The sequence below is a fragment of the Achroia grisella genome, unplaced genomic scaffold, assembly GCF_030625045.1.
Source record: "Achroia grisella isolate CSIRO2021 unplaced genomic scaffold, CSIRO_AGI_Agris_v1 utg567, whole genome shotgun sequence".
In the NCBI taxonomy this organism is placed as follows: Eukaryota; Metazoa; Arthropoda; class Insecta; order Lepidoptera; family Pyralidae; genus Achroia; species Achroia grisella.
Genome location: NW_026712947.1, coordinates 1,450,572 through 1,470,013, shown reverse-complemented (window position 1 = coordinate 1,470,013; position 19,442 = coordinate 1,450,572). Strand labels below are relative to the sequence as shown.

The 19,442-nt window shown below is 33.5% G+C and overlaps 1 protein-coding gene across 1 annotated transcript in view; it reads right to left on the bottom strand.

Annotated features, from left to right (window-relative positions):
• LOC131848717 (plasma kallikrein) overlaps positions 1-9,162 on the bottom strand; it is a 47,351-nt gene extending 38,189 nt beyond the window's left edge. The window contains exon 1 of the mRNA XM_059198654.1: positions 9,078-9,162. Coding sequence (XP_059054637.1) covers positions 9,078-9,162 — 85 coding nt within the window. The remainder of the gene's footprint in view (positions 1-9,077) is intronic.
• Between the last annotated feature and the right edge of the window lie 10,280 nt (positions 9,163-19,442).

Here is a 19,442-nt window from a genome sequence, read left to right as displayed (position 1 = left end):
GACCGCACTGACTATAAGGAATTGGGGATTGTTAGCTTGATGTTAAGGACTCTTGACCTCATTATATTAGGAGGCTAATTTATTGACAATGTACTATGTCAGTGATTGACCTCCACGCGTCAGGTTCCTCCAAGCGGTTCCCCTGGAAACCATCGTGTTAAATTCCTGGTGAATTTGTCACGATGGGCTAACTGACCTGACCTCATGCATCTTATCATCCTCCACTGGTGCCCCGCCAGCGTAAACCGTTAGCGCAGGCGGGTGCACCATTCCATTATCTTCCGTAAAAAAAAAGACTACTGTAGTTAAGAGGCGATTGGTACTACTGTTACTATTTGTAAGAGTCGGGTTATTTCAGTTTGTAATTCTTTATATTTTGCTATTATTATTAAAAAAAAATAGTACGTGTTAGGTTAAACTTGGTTTCCACCGTCCCACCTTTATTGTAGAATTTCCATAGATAATTAAAACTATCGGTAGAGTGTATCACAATAGACGATTTCCAATACATTTCACAGGTGTAATTGTCACTTCCCTTTGAATGAGACGAGTGAAAAACGAATCGATCAATCTGTTCTTATGAACAGATTCCTACATATATTGTCTGTGGTATATACAGATATCAGCAGCAGATACTGATGCTGTTGTAAATCGCGTTGTTTACAATTTTGTTACGTCTGTTACAATAATATATACAGATATATTAAATATAATAATAATAATTTTCTTTTTCACACAGCGCCATCTAGACCCAAGTTAAGCTAGATAAAGCTTGTGTTATGGGTACTAGACAACTGATACAAATACATAGATTTTTTTTTCGTAAATACATACTTATCATACATGGAAAACACCCAGACCGATACAAACAATCATACTCATGAATATAAATGTTTGTGCCGTGCGAGGAATCGAACCCGCGACCATCGGACGTAAAGTGGTGTGCCAGACCGCTAAACCACCGAGGTCGTCATATATATATATCATCACTATAATATAACAGGAATACAAACCATAAACAAATGATATTAGATTAATAAATATTATGATTTGTTTATGGTTTGTGTTCCTGTTTTCCCAGGACATGTCCTAGTTTTGTCCTGAATATTTTGTAAGCAGTGTCCTGGAATTTTAATTAATAAAATTCTATATTAGATTATTAATTAAAAAAAATATATAATTTTAGTCAAATTAAATAAAAATATGGTTATTTTAATTACTTGAAATTCCTTTCATCTATTTTCACTATATATTAATTTGACTATTGCAACTGTTCTTAACCTGAATTGGTGGTGATACCAACTTCAAATATTGTTTTTTTGAAATTTGGGATGGGCAACCCTAATTTAATCAAATATTAAACGCACTACCAATTCTTGTTTCAAATTAAGTTCCAAACGAACTTCAAAACCTGTTTTTTTTTATATTTAGGGTGGGCAACCCTAATTTAATCAAATATTAAAGGCACTACCAATTCTTGTTTCAAATTAAGTTCCAAACGAACTTCAAAACCTGTTTTTTTTATATATCTAGGGTGAGCAACCCTAATTTAATCAAATATTAAACGCACTACCAATTCTTGTTTCAAATTAAGTTAGATATGAACTTCAAATCCTGTTTTTTTTTATTTATTTAGGGTGAGCAACCCTAATTTAATCAAATATTAAAAGCACTACCAATTCATGTTTCAAATTAAGTTCCATACGAACTTCTAATCCTATTTTTTTTATATATTTAGGGTGGGCAACCCTAATTTAATCAAATATTAAACGCACTACCAATTTTCCTTTCAATTTAAGTCCCATACGTACTTCAAATCATGTTTTTTTTATTTATTTAGGGCGAGCAACCCTAATTTAATCAAATATTAAACGCACTACCAATTCTTGTTTCAAATTCAGTTAGATACGAACTTCAAATCCTGTTTTTTTTTATTTATTTAGGGTGAGCAACCCTAATTTAATCAAATATTAAACACACTACCAATTCTTGTTTCAAATTAAGTTCCATACGAACTTCAAATCATGTTTTTTTTATTTATTTAGGGCGAGCAACCCTAATTTAATCAAATATTAAACGCACTACCAATTCTTGTTTCAAATTAAGTTCCATACGAACTTCAAATCATGTTTTTTTTATTTATTTAGGGCGAGCAACCCTAATTTAATCAAATATTAAACGCACTACCAATTCTTGTTTCAAATTAAGTTAGATATGAACTTCAAAACCTGTTTTTTTTTATATTTAGGGTGGGCAACCCTAATTTAATCAAATATTAAAGGCACTACCAATTTTCCTTTCAATTTAAGTCCCATACGTAATAACTGCGCCATTATTTTAGAGTAAATACGTGAAAGTGAGTCTAATTCCATTCGACAATCGTCCACAATCGGCACAGACTTAGAAACTCGATCAGAATGTCTGAAAATTGATACCAACCATTGACTAGTATTAGCGAATCGAATTATAGCGTGAGTAGGGTTGACACCTTTATTTTATCTACATTTTTTTTATACTACTATCATCATCTGCTTCATCCTTATCCCATTTATTTGGGGTCGGCGTAATATGTTTTTCGTTTCCATTCATCCCTGTTCGCAGTCATCGCGTTATTTACTTCCTTTCTTACCATATCATCTTTCACACAGTCCATCCATCTCTTTTTTGGCCTTCCTCTGCCCTTATAACCATCCACATTCATTTGTAACATCTTTCTTAAAATATTATCCTCGTTCCTACGCATTACATGTCCATACCATGATAGACGATTACTCTTCAACCTCTCTGACACCGGTGGTGACACTACTATGGTGGCAATTAAACATACGACCCATCTGATGGTAAATGGTTACCGTAGCCTTTGGACGCCCGAAACACCAGAGGTGTCACGTGCGCGTTGCCGACCCTAAAGAAACCTTAATACACCCTTCTTGAAAAACCCCATGCTGTAGTCTCGTATATACCTCGGCAGGAAGTTCATTCCATAATGTAAGTGTACGCGGGAGGAAGCTCCTCTGAAACCGCACTGTCCGAGACCACTTAGGTTCCAGCGTGTGGGGATGAATTCCCTGTCGATGGCGAGCGGAAAGCGTACATTACGTCATCATCTGCTTCTTCCTTAACCCATTTATTTGTGGTCGTCGTAATATGTTTTTCTCTTCCATTCATCCCTGTTCGCAGTCATCGCGTTATTTACTTCCTTTCTTACCATATCATCTTTCACACAGTCCATCCATCTCTTTTTCGGTCTTCCTCTGCCCTTACAACCATCCACATTCATACGTAACATCTTCCTTGAAATATTATCCTCAATCCTACACATTACATGTCCATACATTGGTTATTATAGGTCAAAAAGCACCAGGTCCCTTTTCAGGACCCGCGGACGAAGTATAGATCTCCATAATCCAACCTCCGATAGGAGATAGCAAAAGAAGAAGAAAAAAAAGCACAGATTAACAAAATAAAGTACAATTTTTTTTGTTATACCATTTAAAAATCATTTTTCATTTCAATAACTGCACAGCATCTTTATCCGCCCCTCCGATCGATCCCCCGTCCAATTCAAACGGGGATCGATATTACGACGGACTGAGCCGAGGTTCACACTCCTAGCGGTGTCCTCACACTAAAGTCATACCTGTCAGGCGGGAGTTGGCCTTCAGCCGCTCCATAACTCCTTCCCTCCTTAGAGTGCCATCTACACTCGCCCGCTAACGTCCGGTGAAGCTGTAAAGGCCAGCTGCGGCCAACAGCATTAGAGTAGTCCGAAAACAGCATCTTTAAGTAAACTTTATGTAAACATACACTGTATGTTTACATTAAAATTACTAATGAATAGTATCGATTCACTCAGGACCAATCGATAAATTTCGTTTAAAGAAAAGATACATACGATTAAACTTCTCAAAATCCCAAAGAAATCAAATCATGCGAAATAAAGTATTTTCGTGTACTTTATTATTCACGTAAAGTATAATGTACAGTTACTTGAAATAACATACAATAGTTTATTATAAAGTACGGGTGTCAACCCTGGGCGTGAGCCACATCGGGCCGGTCATTTGGCCAATTCTTTTCCTAAGAATTAATAACACTACAGTTAATAAATAAATAAATATTGTACAGCGTGACCTTGTTTAGCGTGCGCAACTAAATATGCCATAATCATGTTTTGTAGCGCACGCTTAACAAGGTTTAGCTTGTTTTTTGTAAGCTGTTTCGATGAGATGGCAGCTTCTTAATAATATAATTACTATATAATAACATAATTCAATATATTATATAATAATATAATCTATACATCTATACATATAAATAAAATTGGAGTGTCTGTTTGTAATATTGAAATAACCGTTTTTTACTATATGCGTATGAATATAAATACGGTACATACACCAAAATAACATTTTTTACATTTTTTGTCTGCTGTATAATATATATAAAATATTACATTTATTATCATTATTACACAATATAATAATAATAATATATCAAATAAATGAAATTGCAGGATTTCAGTTTTCCACTAACGGTACTTACACCAAAAATATAATTTAAAAAGTTTTGTCTGTCTGTCATTCTTGCTAACGACGACAAAAGAAATTAAATTCAATAGTTTTAATTATTAGATCGGATAAATAAACTTTTCACTTATTTTATTGATACTGGCTGACAATCTACAAACATACTCTCTAGGCTGACGAATCTGATAATTTTAAAATGGAACATCTGGATATTCAAAAATTGACGTAATTTTATTCCATTCATTCCATTTTTAAAATTATTAGGATCGTCACCTGGATAATTTTAAAATTGGAACATTTGGAAATCCGAAAATCTTCTTTGGAATATATCTGTCTAGATATTTTAGCGCGAAATTGTGTCGTAAATTTGATTCTATTCCATTTTTTTAATTATCAATTTCATCACATGATAATTTTAAAAATGGAATATTTGGAAATTCGGAAATCTTATATGGAATATATCTGTCTAGATATTTTGGCGCGAACTTGTGACGTAAATTTGATTCCATTCCATTTTTTAAATTATCAGGTTCATCACACGATAATTTTAAAAATGGAATATTTGGAAATTCGAAAATCTTCTTTGGAATATATCTGTCTAGATATTTTGGCGCGAACTTGTGTCGTAAATTTGATTCCATTCCTTTTTCTTATATTATAAATTTCATCACATAATAATTTTAAAAATGGAATATTTGGAAATTTGGAATCTATGCCTATATATTTTGCAGCGAATTTGTGATGAAAGTTTTATTCCATTCCATTCCATTTTTAAAATTATCATCGCATGATAATCTGATAATTTATAAATGGATGTTATATTTTGCCAATTATAAATTATCTCTATATCTATATCTATATCTATATCTATATCTATATCTAATCACATAGAAATTCGAAAATCTTTGGAATATATCTGTCTAGATATTTTTGAGCGAATTTACGATGTAAGTTTTTGCGTGAAAGAATCTATCGATCCATATTCACAAACTTTCGCGTTTATAATATTAATAGGTTTAATAAGATTTGTTTATTTATGGCAAAGGTGTAATTATGTACGCATTACATGCTCATACAAAAATCATAACATACAACACATAAATATCAACAATACATAATGTGAATGGTGTCCTTCATACATTTTATTACAATAACCTTTATTATGTCATTATTGGCCTGTATGAGCATGTAAGGCGTAAAAATGAAGATAATAATTTAAAGAAGGTATTATATATGAATGTGGATGCTTACAAGGGAAGAGGAAGACAGAAAAAGAGATGGATGGACTGTGTGAAAGATGATATGGAAAGAAAGGAAGAAGGAGATGACTGGGAACAGGGATGAATGGAAGAGAAAAACATATTATGCCGACCCCAAAACAATGGGAGAACGAAGAAGCAGATGATGTTATTATTACTTTTTAGACCAGTTTCAGTCTAAAATATTTAAGGTAAAAATCAGTCAGTCGAATTAAGATTCAACTCCTTTTTTGAAGTTGTTAATACATTAAACAACTTCTGGGAGTAATACAACACAAGAGAGGTAAGGCTTACCCAAGCAAGTGTTATAAAATGCTGGACTAATACAGCAAGTAGAGGTAAGGTTTACCCAGGTGAGTGTCACAAAATGCTGGTCTAATCAATCAGAGAGAGGTATAGCTTACTCAAGCCAGTATCACAAAATGCTAGAGTAATACAACAGGGAGAGGTAAGAATTTTTACCCAGGTGAGTGTCACAAAATGCTGGTCTAATACATCAGGGAGAGGTAAGGATTACTCAAGTGAGTGTCACAATATTCTGGAGTAATACAATAGAGAGAGGTAAGGTTTACCCAAGTGAGTGTCACAAAATACTGGTCTAATACATCAGGGAGAGGTAAGGATTACTCAAGTGAGTGTCACAATATTCTGGAGTAATACAATAGAGAGAGGTAAGGTTTACCCAGGCGAGTGTCACAAAATTCTGGTCTAATACAGCCGGGAGAGGTAAGGTTTACCCAGGCGAGTGTCACAAAATGCTATTACACTCTCGCCCAGAGGTCTGGTCTGATATAATAACCGCTGTTATCTGCCACAGTTATATCAACAACAACCAATTTGCGGGAAAACCTATTATTTCAATGGAAATAGAGTGATTTAGTAACAAAGTTCCATCGGAGATTATGGCTATTATCGGCAAAAGTGAAACTCGTTGTGGAAAGTCATTGTGCAAATTTCATTGCGAATTATTTGCTAAGAACAATTGAAAAGATAATTTTGACGCACTATTGAACTTTAGGACTATCAAACCAAATCAAATCAAAGAGCATTGAACATTTATTCATGAAATACATTTTAGCCGCTTAAGAACGTAGAGAAGAAGAAGAAAGAAAGATACTTACAAAAAGTAACAATAGTCCCAATCGTCCTCTCAACTACAGGTGTCATACCGAAACACATGCATCAGTCACTAAATACCCTGAACTTGCCCCCTAATATATATAAGTTTCTACAGACAGATTAGGCCTACATTTGTATTATGGTATATCCACCTGAAATAGAACATTGTTATGTACTTGGCTTAGGCCCGTACATAACAAGATTACCGGCGAAAGTCGAGAAAAAATAATGAAAAAAAAAAAAATAATAATCTCAGGACAATTCACACAGTGCCATCTAGACCCAAGTTAAGCTAGCTAAAGCTTGTGTTATGGGTACTAGATAACTGATACATATACATAGATATTTTTTTTCGTAAATACATATTATACATATAATACATATAAAGCAGACCGATACAAACAAACATACTCATGAATACAAATGTTTGTGCCGTGCGAGGAATCGAACCCGCGACCATCGGTCGTAAAGCGGCGTGCTAGACCGCTAGACCACCGAGGTCGTTAAGATTGTTTGTATTAATATTTTTCTTCCCTACCGTTCCCAATTCAAATTCTCAAGTTCAATTACATTCATTGAACAAAGTATATTGCTCGCTTAATGATAACAAACCTCCATGGCAATAGAAGTATATAATGTAAATAGAGTGATACATAAGTAAAAATTTAAACAAAGTTGCTTTAAAAAAATTTTTTTTTTATTTAATATTTTACGGCTCTGGATACAAGTCCTTTTTAGCCCAACATAAAATACAAAACCTAAAAAAAATTATAATTTCTTCCCAGTGTTGGAAATAAATTTATATAAAGTCTTGAATAGTGCAGGCCTTGATAAGATCTCTTCGCACTCGTCTTTCTTGCCAGTTCGTCTCGATTTAATCTGTATATTGAACTAGACCGGAGGGAATAAAATTAATACAAAACTTTCGTTCACAACTTATTATTATTATAATAAGCAGCCAAAATGACGTTCGTATCTAATTGTTCTTGACTTTTTCATAAATGATTATTTTTTTTAAATGGAACATTTGGAAGTGAACAATTAATAAAAATTAAGTATATATTAAAACACAAAATTTTATCACCTATAGTATAATCATTTACACGCGTACATAAATTATGTAGAATAGAATAGAAAATAGAATAGAAAATAATTTATTCAAATAAACTTAATTTAAGCACTTTTGACGCGTGGTAGATAAAAAACAAATTGTTATGACTATAACAATTTGTTTTTTATCTACCACACAAGAAGAACGAGCAAGAAACTTGTGTGTTGCTATTTTAAATAATCCTTGTAAGTTTACATTTACAAGTCGAAACGTGTGAATACAAACTACCAACAAGCACTAATTTAACTAGGCAGTATGGGCATTATTATAGATACTATATTATGTTCATAAAATTCTAAACTCGACTATGACATGAATTTTCAAATTACTTACTTTTAAAAAAAGATTCTATACCGATTACTGTTTACGTTTCGATCGCTTACGTTTAGCGATTACTTCAATGGCGAACTGATTTTGGTGTCTATTTATCGATAAAAAATTCCGGTTTTTTACCGTTTTAATCGGGTAATAATAAGTTACATTAGTACTTACTTTTATATATATATATACTTACTACAGAATACTTATTTATGATATATATAATTAATATATATTTCAAAAGAACGGCAGATCATATTGTAATTTTTTGATCGATAGATAATTATTTTATTTGGAACCTCAGCATATATAAAACTAATATAAAGTCGATAATTTGCTACCAAATGATGAATAATGACCTACCAAATATTTTCTACATTACATTTCGTTGGAATAATACGACATTGTTGTTGTTGTTGTTGTTTTAAAATTCGTCCAATTTGGACAGGCGAAGAGCATTGCCCATACTGCCTAGTCAGTAGTTACATTAATCTTCAGTAAATAAATCGTTTTGTCTTTCGTAGAATATACGAGCTATTTTTTTTAATAGTTAAGTACTTTTTTAAAAACAAAAATATAAAGTTGCCAATAAATTAATACTTCTTAATCAGTGTTAAATGTTATAAATATTAATTTGAGTAAATTAAATATTTATAAATTTATATTCAGTTACCGAGTAATTTCTTATTTTATTTATGTAAAAAATATGTATATAATAATAATAAACTGCCAATAATTTCTTACCTCTAGGACTGTAAGCTTCCAAAGCCGCAAATAATAAAAAAATCACAACACACTTCGCGGCAACACATCGCGACGACACCGCCATCTTTTATTAAAAATATCCAATATCAGTCCATACTCGACTCACGATAAATTACATTAATATAAATTAATTATCAATCAAATTATTTAATTTTATGGGAAACCATTATTTATGTAACATTAGAGCGGTGATTACCATATAGTTTATGGTCGTAATATGACGTCTAAAGTTGACGGCATCCGAATTAGAAATGCGACGAAAAAACTGTGGATTGCGCCGCGCCAGTTGCCCGCGCGCACTTGTTATTATTGACTGATGATACAATGTTTTTACTTTTTTCCGCGGTGCCCCGGCGCCTGACACCTATCCCCACTGGGAAAATGCTGCTGCTCCATTGTTGGGGTACGCAACATTTTGTGTCATTTCCGCATCGAAAATATTTTATTTATTTAATAAAGCCTTAATGCATAAAAACAAAAATTAAGGAGCATATGGCGGACTTAAGACTTTAAGACATGTTCTCCTAGTCAACCATAGGCATATATTAGTGAGCGGTGAAATAAAAATTGTAAAAAATATATCACATATATACATATCTACTTATTTTAATTTTTACCTATTTGTCGCTGGAAGAAGGTATATCTATGATATATACATGGTAAATTATATGTATGATGCGTATTTAACAAAAATGTAATAGTATATAAAAACTTAAATTGTATTATATATTATTATTATTATTATTATTACTTGTATATAAAAATGCACATATACGTATAATGTTTATACATAAATACAAATATACTAAAAACCTGAAATATAAATTAAAAAAAATAAAAACAATTTAAAAATTAAGAATTGGAGTGCCCTTTAATTCTAGTTTATTATTATTATTATTATTACTTATTCCTCTAGTCAACTTTTGCGCCGCCAGTTTCTATATATTTCTATCTTCTCTTCTCTCCCCAAAGTTTGTCTGGAAGAGATTGCTTATACGATAAGAGCGCTTTTTGTACTCTATTACTTTTATTTACTTCTCGTGCAATAAAGAGTAAATAAATAAACAATAAATATTATAAACGCGAAAGTTTGTGGATAGATAGACGGATGGAATGGATATTTGACTCTTTCGCCCAAAAACTATTGAAAGGATTTTGATGAAACTATACAGTAATATAGATTATATATCAAAATAACATATGGGCCATAATTTAAAGAGTTATTACGTAAATTGGGCTAAATATAAGTATGAATGTTAAGTAAGTGTGATGCAGAAGTTGGGCGTGTCAACTAATATTTGATATTCTGATAAATTGTTCACCATTCGTCGGTCGACAATTTGCGTAGAAAGTAGTTTTGATGTTGATTGACATCATCACATTGGTATTGGTATCGCCGACATATATCTGAATTGTGATTAAACAAAAAAAATAATTACCATGACATCGTAACACCGTTTCCGTAATTAGTTCGTTAGCTGTTGGATATTCCAGTATGTCTAATTGCTTTTATTATTGGCGATAGGTTAGAAATATTTAAGATATTGGATCATCACGAGTCAGAAATTAGAGAGCCTGATGTCAGTATTTATATTTATACTGGCTACTCGCCCCGGCTTCGCACGGGTATCCATGTATTATTAATATAAACCTTCTGGAGTCACTCTATCTATTAAAAAAAAAGAAGCTTCAAAATCTATTGAGTTGTTTTAAAGATTTAAGTATGCATAGGGACGGACAGACAGCGACAGCGACTTTGTTTTATACTATGTAATGATTTTACATTACTTTATTCACAAACGTAACACATCTTGGTATACAATATGGATAATTATATCATAATTCATCATTGCCTTGCTTTTATCCCATTATTTGGAGTCGGCGCAGTATGTAATTCTCTTCTACTGATCTCTATCGGCCGTCATATTCGAACATACTCTCCTTTTATTCATATCATGTTTCATACAATCCATCCATCTTTTTTTAGAGCGTCCTCTCCCTTTCCATCCTGGATGGATCGTTCATATTATACACTTTCCTTAAGACATGATCCTCATTCCTCCGCATAACATGCCTATACCAATTCAATCTATAGCCTCGCAATTTGTCTATTATTGGCGCAACTTTCAAACTTCCTCGTATATACCCATTCCTTATAAAACAATTACAATTTTAATTTTTCAGGGTTTCATAGACTACGTTAACCATTTACCATCAGATGCGCCGTATGCTAGATTGCCACCATAGTAGTATAAAAAAAATATTCAAAATAATAAATTATAAATTATGTAGTGATGAAATACAGGTATGTCATACTGTGGAAAAAAACTATCCAGATAGTTTTCTTTAATATGGCAAAATATGCCAACAGATAATATGACATATTAAAAAATCTATGTCTTGATCTATTATAGATACTTATGATACAGCGGCTAGATAAATTTGGTCAAATATATCACAATCATAGATCATATCCTGAAATTTATGTAATAATAATAACTGGACAATTCACACAGCGTCGTCTAGTGCCAAGCTAAGTAGAGCTTGTGTTATGGATACTGAACAACTGATAGAAATTCTTATACATATACACTTTTTATATATATATATATATATATATATATATACATAATATATATAGAATAATCTCCAATACAATTAATTATATTCATAAATATAAATGTTTATACCATGGCAGGAATCGAACTTGCGACTGACACAGAGACACAGCCAAACAACCAAGCCCATCAGTAACTAACTCTAATTCGCAGCTTAAGTTTCGATGTTATATAAATAAGTTATTTATTATTTCCTTCATTTTTTTCTTGTCGTTTCTGTTATTATTATGTATTTATTGGGAACTGTTATTTCGCAGTACAGCTTTATAGCGAAGTCTTGGGGTTGGTTCGCCGCGAATAAAATACCCAGATTTTGACGGAAGGCATATTGCAATGTTTTTAAATATTTAACATGTATGAACTGTTACATTATTTGGTACGTAAGAGTAAAATACTCCAGCTACGTATCGGGTAATACCAGAACAATTATTCCTTGAACAATGTTCCACGCTGAGCTCCGACTTTTTTTGTATTGCTACAGATCACATATAATAACACAATTTTATAATAATTATGTCGTAGTATGTATTGTCTATTCTTATGAACATGTTGTGTGTGATTAGTAACAAACAAATAAACGATAATATCTATTTACCTAACATTCATTTATTTATGTTATTTTCAAATCAAATAAAATTTATTACATTTAAACAAAACATCACACTCTACAGTAAGAATAATAGGAAAATCGCTTCTTAGTATAATTTTTTTGTAGTTTTTTCTTTATACCAGCAAACAAGCATATAGCCCATCTGATGGTAAACAGTTACCGTAGCCTATGGACGCCTGAAACACGAGAGGTGTCATGCGCCTTGCCGATCTATAAGAAACCTTAATGTACCTTTCTCGAAAAACCCCATGCTGTAGTCTCTCGATAAAACCTCGGCAGGTAGTTTATTCCACAATCTATTCTAAAGTGTACGCGGAAGGAAGCTCCTCTAAAACCGCACTGTCCGAAACCACTTAGGTTCCAGCCTGTGGCGATGAATTCCCTATCGATAGTATCTACTACAATAAGTCTCTACATTGCATAATGTCACTGGTGTCCTTACTAGGTCAATACTGGTCTGTATGAAAGACATCCAAAATCTTTATTGTTATTGAAATTATTTATATATTTCAACCAAATGTTGCCGACCACTGCACTATAGAGAGTGAAATGATAGTGCTGCGCGTGCTCGCAGTGACGCAGTCGCTCTTGAGCTACTGTCACGTTCACACTTAATAACTTTACTGCAGCGCTATTGCTTTCATTTTCATCCATTTAAATAGATGTTCCGCATAACTCAATTTGTTAGGATACTCTTTTCGAAATTACTTACATTGTCTGTCCATATACGTGGAAATAGTTGTGTTTTTTTTTATATATATATTTCTAAAAAATAAACAAACAGCCGCTATCACTTCCTACCTTCGAATGATTTGTAGCAGTTTTTTGGGCGAAATGATTTAAGTTTTGCGATAAAAAATCAAATGGACAGTTTTGCAAATCGAAATTTGACCAACTAGCCAACGGCTTGTAGAGGAATAGTTTTTGTATAAAACAAATTAAGTATGTATATATATTATCTATTTCTAATTCACACAGTCGCAAGCTAAGCAAAGCTTGTGTTATGGGTACTTAATAAGTTATATAAATTATTTAATTACATTGATTTTTTTTAAATACATACTTAACATACATAGAAAACAGCCAGAACGATGCAAACAATAATACCTATATATGAAATTCAAATGTTTGTATTGTGCGAGGAATCGAATCCGCGACCATATGGGGTAAGGCGGTGTGCTAAAGCTCTAAACCATCGACGCCGTCGAAGGTTTTCAGATATAATTTTTTTTTATTTTGCTACTATCTTTCAAAATGCAAAATGAACATTTATGAGGATGTTGGGGATAATCTCTGGATCTACTAAACTGATTTTGAAAATTATTTTACCAATAAACAGTCACTTTATTGTGAGTGTTATAGATATGTAATATCACGCTATGACCAATAGGAGCGGAGCAAAGAAAAAATTATGTGTCTGTGTATGATTTCAATTTAAGTTTTTTTACTAAATGCATATGAAGGTATATAGTATATACGGTACTCACAAAAAAACATAATTTTCGTTTCTTCTTGCTAATTTCTGAAACGGCTGGACGATTATAACTGGATTTTAGTTCCTACTTTTGTTTTATAAGTTTTATTGCATTTAAATAAAATAAGAAAATAAATTCTACGCGGGCGAAGTCGCGTGTAAGCGCTAGTTATAATTGAAATCCAAAATATTAATATTTTTGTGCAAGATATTTCAAACGATTTACTAAAAAAGTGACCAGTGTCTAAATATATAAAACTCAAAGGTGACTGACATAGTGATCTATCAACGCAATGATGAAATATTTCGCCGCAGAGCCAATGGGTCGAGTCTGTCACAAAAACGTTGATTACCAATGATTCTGGGTGATCAGTTCTGAATGCGGTTAAATGGAAGCTCGATCTGTCGATAACAACAAGTTGGTACTGAGCGGATCCACCCGGAGAAAAAGCCACATCTATCTAAATATATATAACTCAAAGGTGATTGACGTAGTGATCTATCAACGCACAGCCCAAACCACTGGACGGATCGGGCTGAAATTTGGCATGCAGGTAGATGTTATGACGTAGGCATCCGCTAAGAAAGGATTTTGATTAATTCCACCCCTAAGGGTATAAAATAGGGGATGAAAGTTTGAATGAAACTTTGTCAATTTTAAACCGATCGGGCTGAGACTTTGTATGCATAAAGCTACCATGACGTAGGCATCCCCTAAGAAAGGATTTTGATAAATTCCACCCCTAAGGGGATAAATTAACGCGAGCGAAGCCGCGGGCAAAAGCTAGTTGTTGTATATAACTAGTGACTCGTACCGAATTCGCACTGATGCATTACATATATTTGAACTTTTCAGCTTGTTCTATACTTGCAAAAATTCTATACTATAACACCTATGTATTATACAGATATAAACCTTCCTCTTGATCAATAAAATACTAGAGTCTGTTATAAATCTGCCAGAAAAAAGATTTAAATGTCAAATAAAACAGTTCCTTTGCAAAAAAGCTTACTATAAAATTGAAGAATTCGTTAACGATAATAATGTTTTTATAGAAAAACTTTAAATCTATAGCACTGACAATATTATCTGATTACATTAATAATGAGTGCGTAGCGACTTCTATGTTGATTATCGCATGCCTCTTACTTGTTATACTGTAATTATTTATATAAAAAAACATCTATTAAAAAGAGCAACACACAAGTTTCTTGCTCATTCTTCTTGTGATGAATCTGCATTCCGAATGAGCGATAGAATCAAAATATGACTATTCAAAAGTGCTTGTAATGAGTTTATTTGAATAAAGATTATTTCTATTTCTATTTCTATCACTCTATCTACTGCTAAGAACTGCGTTAAAATCAGTTGCGTATTTTAAAAGCTAACTTTTACCAGACTGCGGAATCGCCTTCATTTTATACTATGTAAAGATTAATTGCACAAAAGTAGGAACTACTATGTATTCTACATAACTTGTACAACAATTATTTGATGATCATTCCTGGCTAGTTGATGATATCTATAAAAAAAAAATCTCTTGCTGCCATCTATTGGTAATACTTAATTTCATCTACCAAATTATCAATACTCTTTGTTTCAAATAACGCCATCTAGTATCACTATCATTAACTAAAACGACAAGAACGCTATTCTAATGCTTAATTCGAAATAATACTATTTATCGCCGCTAGATGGCTTGGTTGTCTAAATTGCCACGACAATTCTGCTTTGTATATCCATCTTTATCACACGTGCTTCCAATTTGCTAATGTTAGACAGAGACAAAAACTCAAGTCAATGTAACTTAAGGTAAACATTACATGTGTCATGTAAAATTGTAAATTGTCTGTCAGTCAGTCCGACCAGTACTGCAGTCAGTAGTGTACTTATTTCCGTCGTCGTGGTAACTGCACTTAAATCCGTTATTAAGTTAAATAAAATCGTATAGTATATAACTTTTACCACTTAAATTGAAATAGTGAAGTGTAGTGTGGAAGTAAATAGTGCCAAATATCGTTTTAGTGTCATATATAGTGCTGTGATGTTGTTCTCTCACAAGTAACGGTATTGTAGTGGCTGACTTGTGAATAGTTGGTCTTTAGCTGGTTTGGTTTCTGATTTTAAAGAGGCCCAATACGCAGACAAGCCTGTTTTTAAACAAAAGAATAAGGATGCGAGAACAGGCGTAACATCACTATTCAGTAATTTAACGGTAAGTTTTATAATTAATGACATAATTTAATGTTCTCCGTTGGCATTTAAGAATGTACGACTTCGTTGAGCATTAACTGTTTTAATTAAAATATGTTTGGTAACTTGTTTAGTAATCTTTATTTCATTTAACAAATTCATTCCCCAATATTGCTGTCGTAAATGAACTTTACCTGATAAAACTGCTAACATACTTGTAGAAGTCCTTTTATGTTATTTTCATTTATTTACAAGATTGAATAAAATGTTTTAATTTGTTTAAAAAGGTTTCTTATTCAGTATGAACTCGTAAAGTAAACCCTTAGATACCAATGTATGCAAAGTTGTCGAGAGTTACAAATCGACCTTGCCGTTTAAAGGTCCGTGTATTTGCCATTCTCCAACGGTTTGTCACGCACGTCAGTCTGAGACCTAGATGACTCAGGTTTTTTTAAATTATAAGTAGGTTCCTAACCTAATTTCTCTATTATTAGCTAACTACAATGCTTACCTATAGTAAGGTAAAAAGAGAAGTTCTAAATAACGTTTTTAAAATAGGTAGATACTTCTCCCAGCAGCTGGTCAGTGTATTTTTGTATCCACATCTCTTTTATACAAAAGAAAATACCTATATGCTCCAGTTTCTGTTTGAACTTTATAGCTAACTTTATAACTATATATTTATGTTATTCTGATGTATACGCTATATTATTGTAAAGTTTCATTAAAGTCTGTTTTTGCTTGAAACAATCATCCACACTCATAAACTTCCGCGTTTAATTAGTAACATAATATAATATTAGTAACATATTAATAAGGTTTGTATTAGATTAATTTTATCCATGACACTACAGCCTGCTTAGTGGTAGACTGTTTTTTTAATGGATGATAATGGAATTGTGCACCTGCCTGCGCTAACGGTTTACTCTGGCGGGGCACCAGTGGAGGATGAGCTATGAGCATGAGGTCAGGTCAGTTAGCACATCGTGACAATTACACTAGGAACATATTACGATGATTTCTAGGGGGAACCGCGTGGATGTCAACATGACATTGCTAGCAATGGGGTCAACAGTCCAGCGGGAAACGGTATTGGACTTATATTAACTAAAATTCTAATGCTACGTTTACATTCAGCTTCCCCTGCCACTCGCGCTGCCGGAAATACTGCCGGGCGACAACTGAGCGAGAGGGCTGAATGTAAAAACACGCTGCCACTCGCGCTGCCAGTTCTTTGACTCGCGCACGAAAAACCGACAATCGAGGGAGCGCCGGGCAGCGCGAGTGGCAGCGCCAATGGCATGGGAAGTGTTTCTACCCGTGTTTACACTTTCACGCTGCTCACTGCTGCCCACTCGGGCTGAGTGTAAATTCGGCATAAGACTCAACGTCGATGTAATGTTGGTTGGATTCTGGTATCATCTCTTCTCATTAAAATCTAAGCTTTAAGTACCCTGATTCTCAATACCGGAAATCGCAAGATTATGTTAGCGTTCGTTCGAATCCAGGTAGTGAAATGTGAGTAGGCACGTTACGACACTGCAATACTCTATGTGATAACAAACATTTTTTTATACCACGCCGTTGGCAAATGTGGAAAACAAGCACACCGCCTTACTTCCGGTGGTCGCGAGTTCGATTCCTCGCACGGCAAAAACATTTGTATTCGTGAGAATAACTTTTGTAAGTATTTGCGAAAATAACAATCTATGTATTTGTATCAGTTATCTAGTACCCATAACACAATCCTTAGCTAGCTGGGGAAAGGGGATCGTTAGTAATGTGGACTGATGATTTTTATTGCTAGCAATGTACCATGTCAGGTTGACCTCCACGCGGTTCCCCCTGGAAACCATCGTGATAAATCATCCATAGTGCCACGCCAGCTTAATCATCGTGATAAGTTCTTTGTGAATTTGTCACGATGGGTAACTGACCTGACCTCATGATCATTTTATCATCTTCCACTGGTGCCCCGCCAGCGTAAACCGTTAACGCAGTTGGGTGCACAATTCCATTATCATCCATAAAAAAAATCCTTAGCCAGCTTCAGACGGCGCTGGGTGAATTGTCCTGAGCTTAAAAAAAAATGTAATACTAACATTATACACTCGTGCATTAAACCGATTCCGTTAAGGAATGAAATAATAATATACAACTGTAATAAAAATTTGTAATTCAAATTACGTGCGGATCACGTAAACATAACTAATTGTAAAGTTTTATTATAATCTTGAATGCATAATGTCATTATTACACGTTGCTTGAAACATTTACTAATTAATAAGCATCGTTAGGAATATCGGTCCGTTTCAATTCGTATTTAATTAGTTGTAAGTAAAAATTATCTAAATAATGTTGTTATTTTTAGTAATTAGGTAATTGATATGTTAGGTGCGTGTTGAAATAGACATTTACATTGAATAAATATTTAAGTACATAATTATCCTCAATAAACATATTGTCAACATAAATAAATAAATACTTTCAGGACAATTCACACAGCGTCATCTAGACCCAAATTAAGCTACCTAAAGCTTGTTATGGGTACTAGACAACTGATACAAATACATAGATATGTTTTTTTTTCGTAAATACATACATATTATACATAGAAAATACCCAGACCGATACAAACAATCATATTCATGAATACAAATGTTTGTGCCGTGCGAGGAATCGAACCCGCGACCATCGGAAGTAAGGCGGTCTGCTAAACCGTTAGACCACCGAGGCAGTCAACATATAAATAAATTTACTTTTACTGCATCTATTTAAATAGACACAGAAATGAACAACTGCAGGGATCGTAGAGTTTAAGATTCTCTCGACTTAAAAGACATGGCATCCAGGGACTAGCGGAAAGATTCACAGACAGCTCATTACATTTAAAAGGAAAATACAATTCAAGAAAAAATAACTAACAGATTGTACTGTTGTACCTATATGAAAAGATTGCCAATTATGCAAATGGAAAAAAAAAACTTTTTCCTAAACTCCTGGAAATCCTCGTACTTAGTTAATTGCTAATGATTTTTTTCAATGGAAGATTATGGAATGCTGCACCGACCTTCGCTAGCGGTTTACGCTGGCGGGACACTAGTGGAGGATGATAGGATGAGCATGAGGTCAGCGCAGGTAGGTGTACCATTGCATTATCTTCCATAGAAAAATATATACTAATACGTTCATTAATTCATAATATTACTACATTTCGGACTACTCTAATGCTGTTGGCCGCAGCTGGCCTGTACAGCTTCACTGGATAATACGCGCGGAAGAACTTATGAAGCAACATGTTTGTCCGCAGATGACACTCCAAACCAAGGAAGGACTTATGAAGCGGCTGAACGCCAACTCCCGCCTGACGGATACGACTTTAGTCTGAGGGCACCGCTAGGGGTTCGAACCTCGGCAGGCCGTAATTTCGATCCCGTTAGAATTGGAC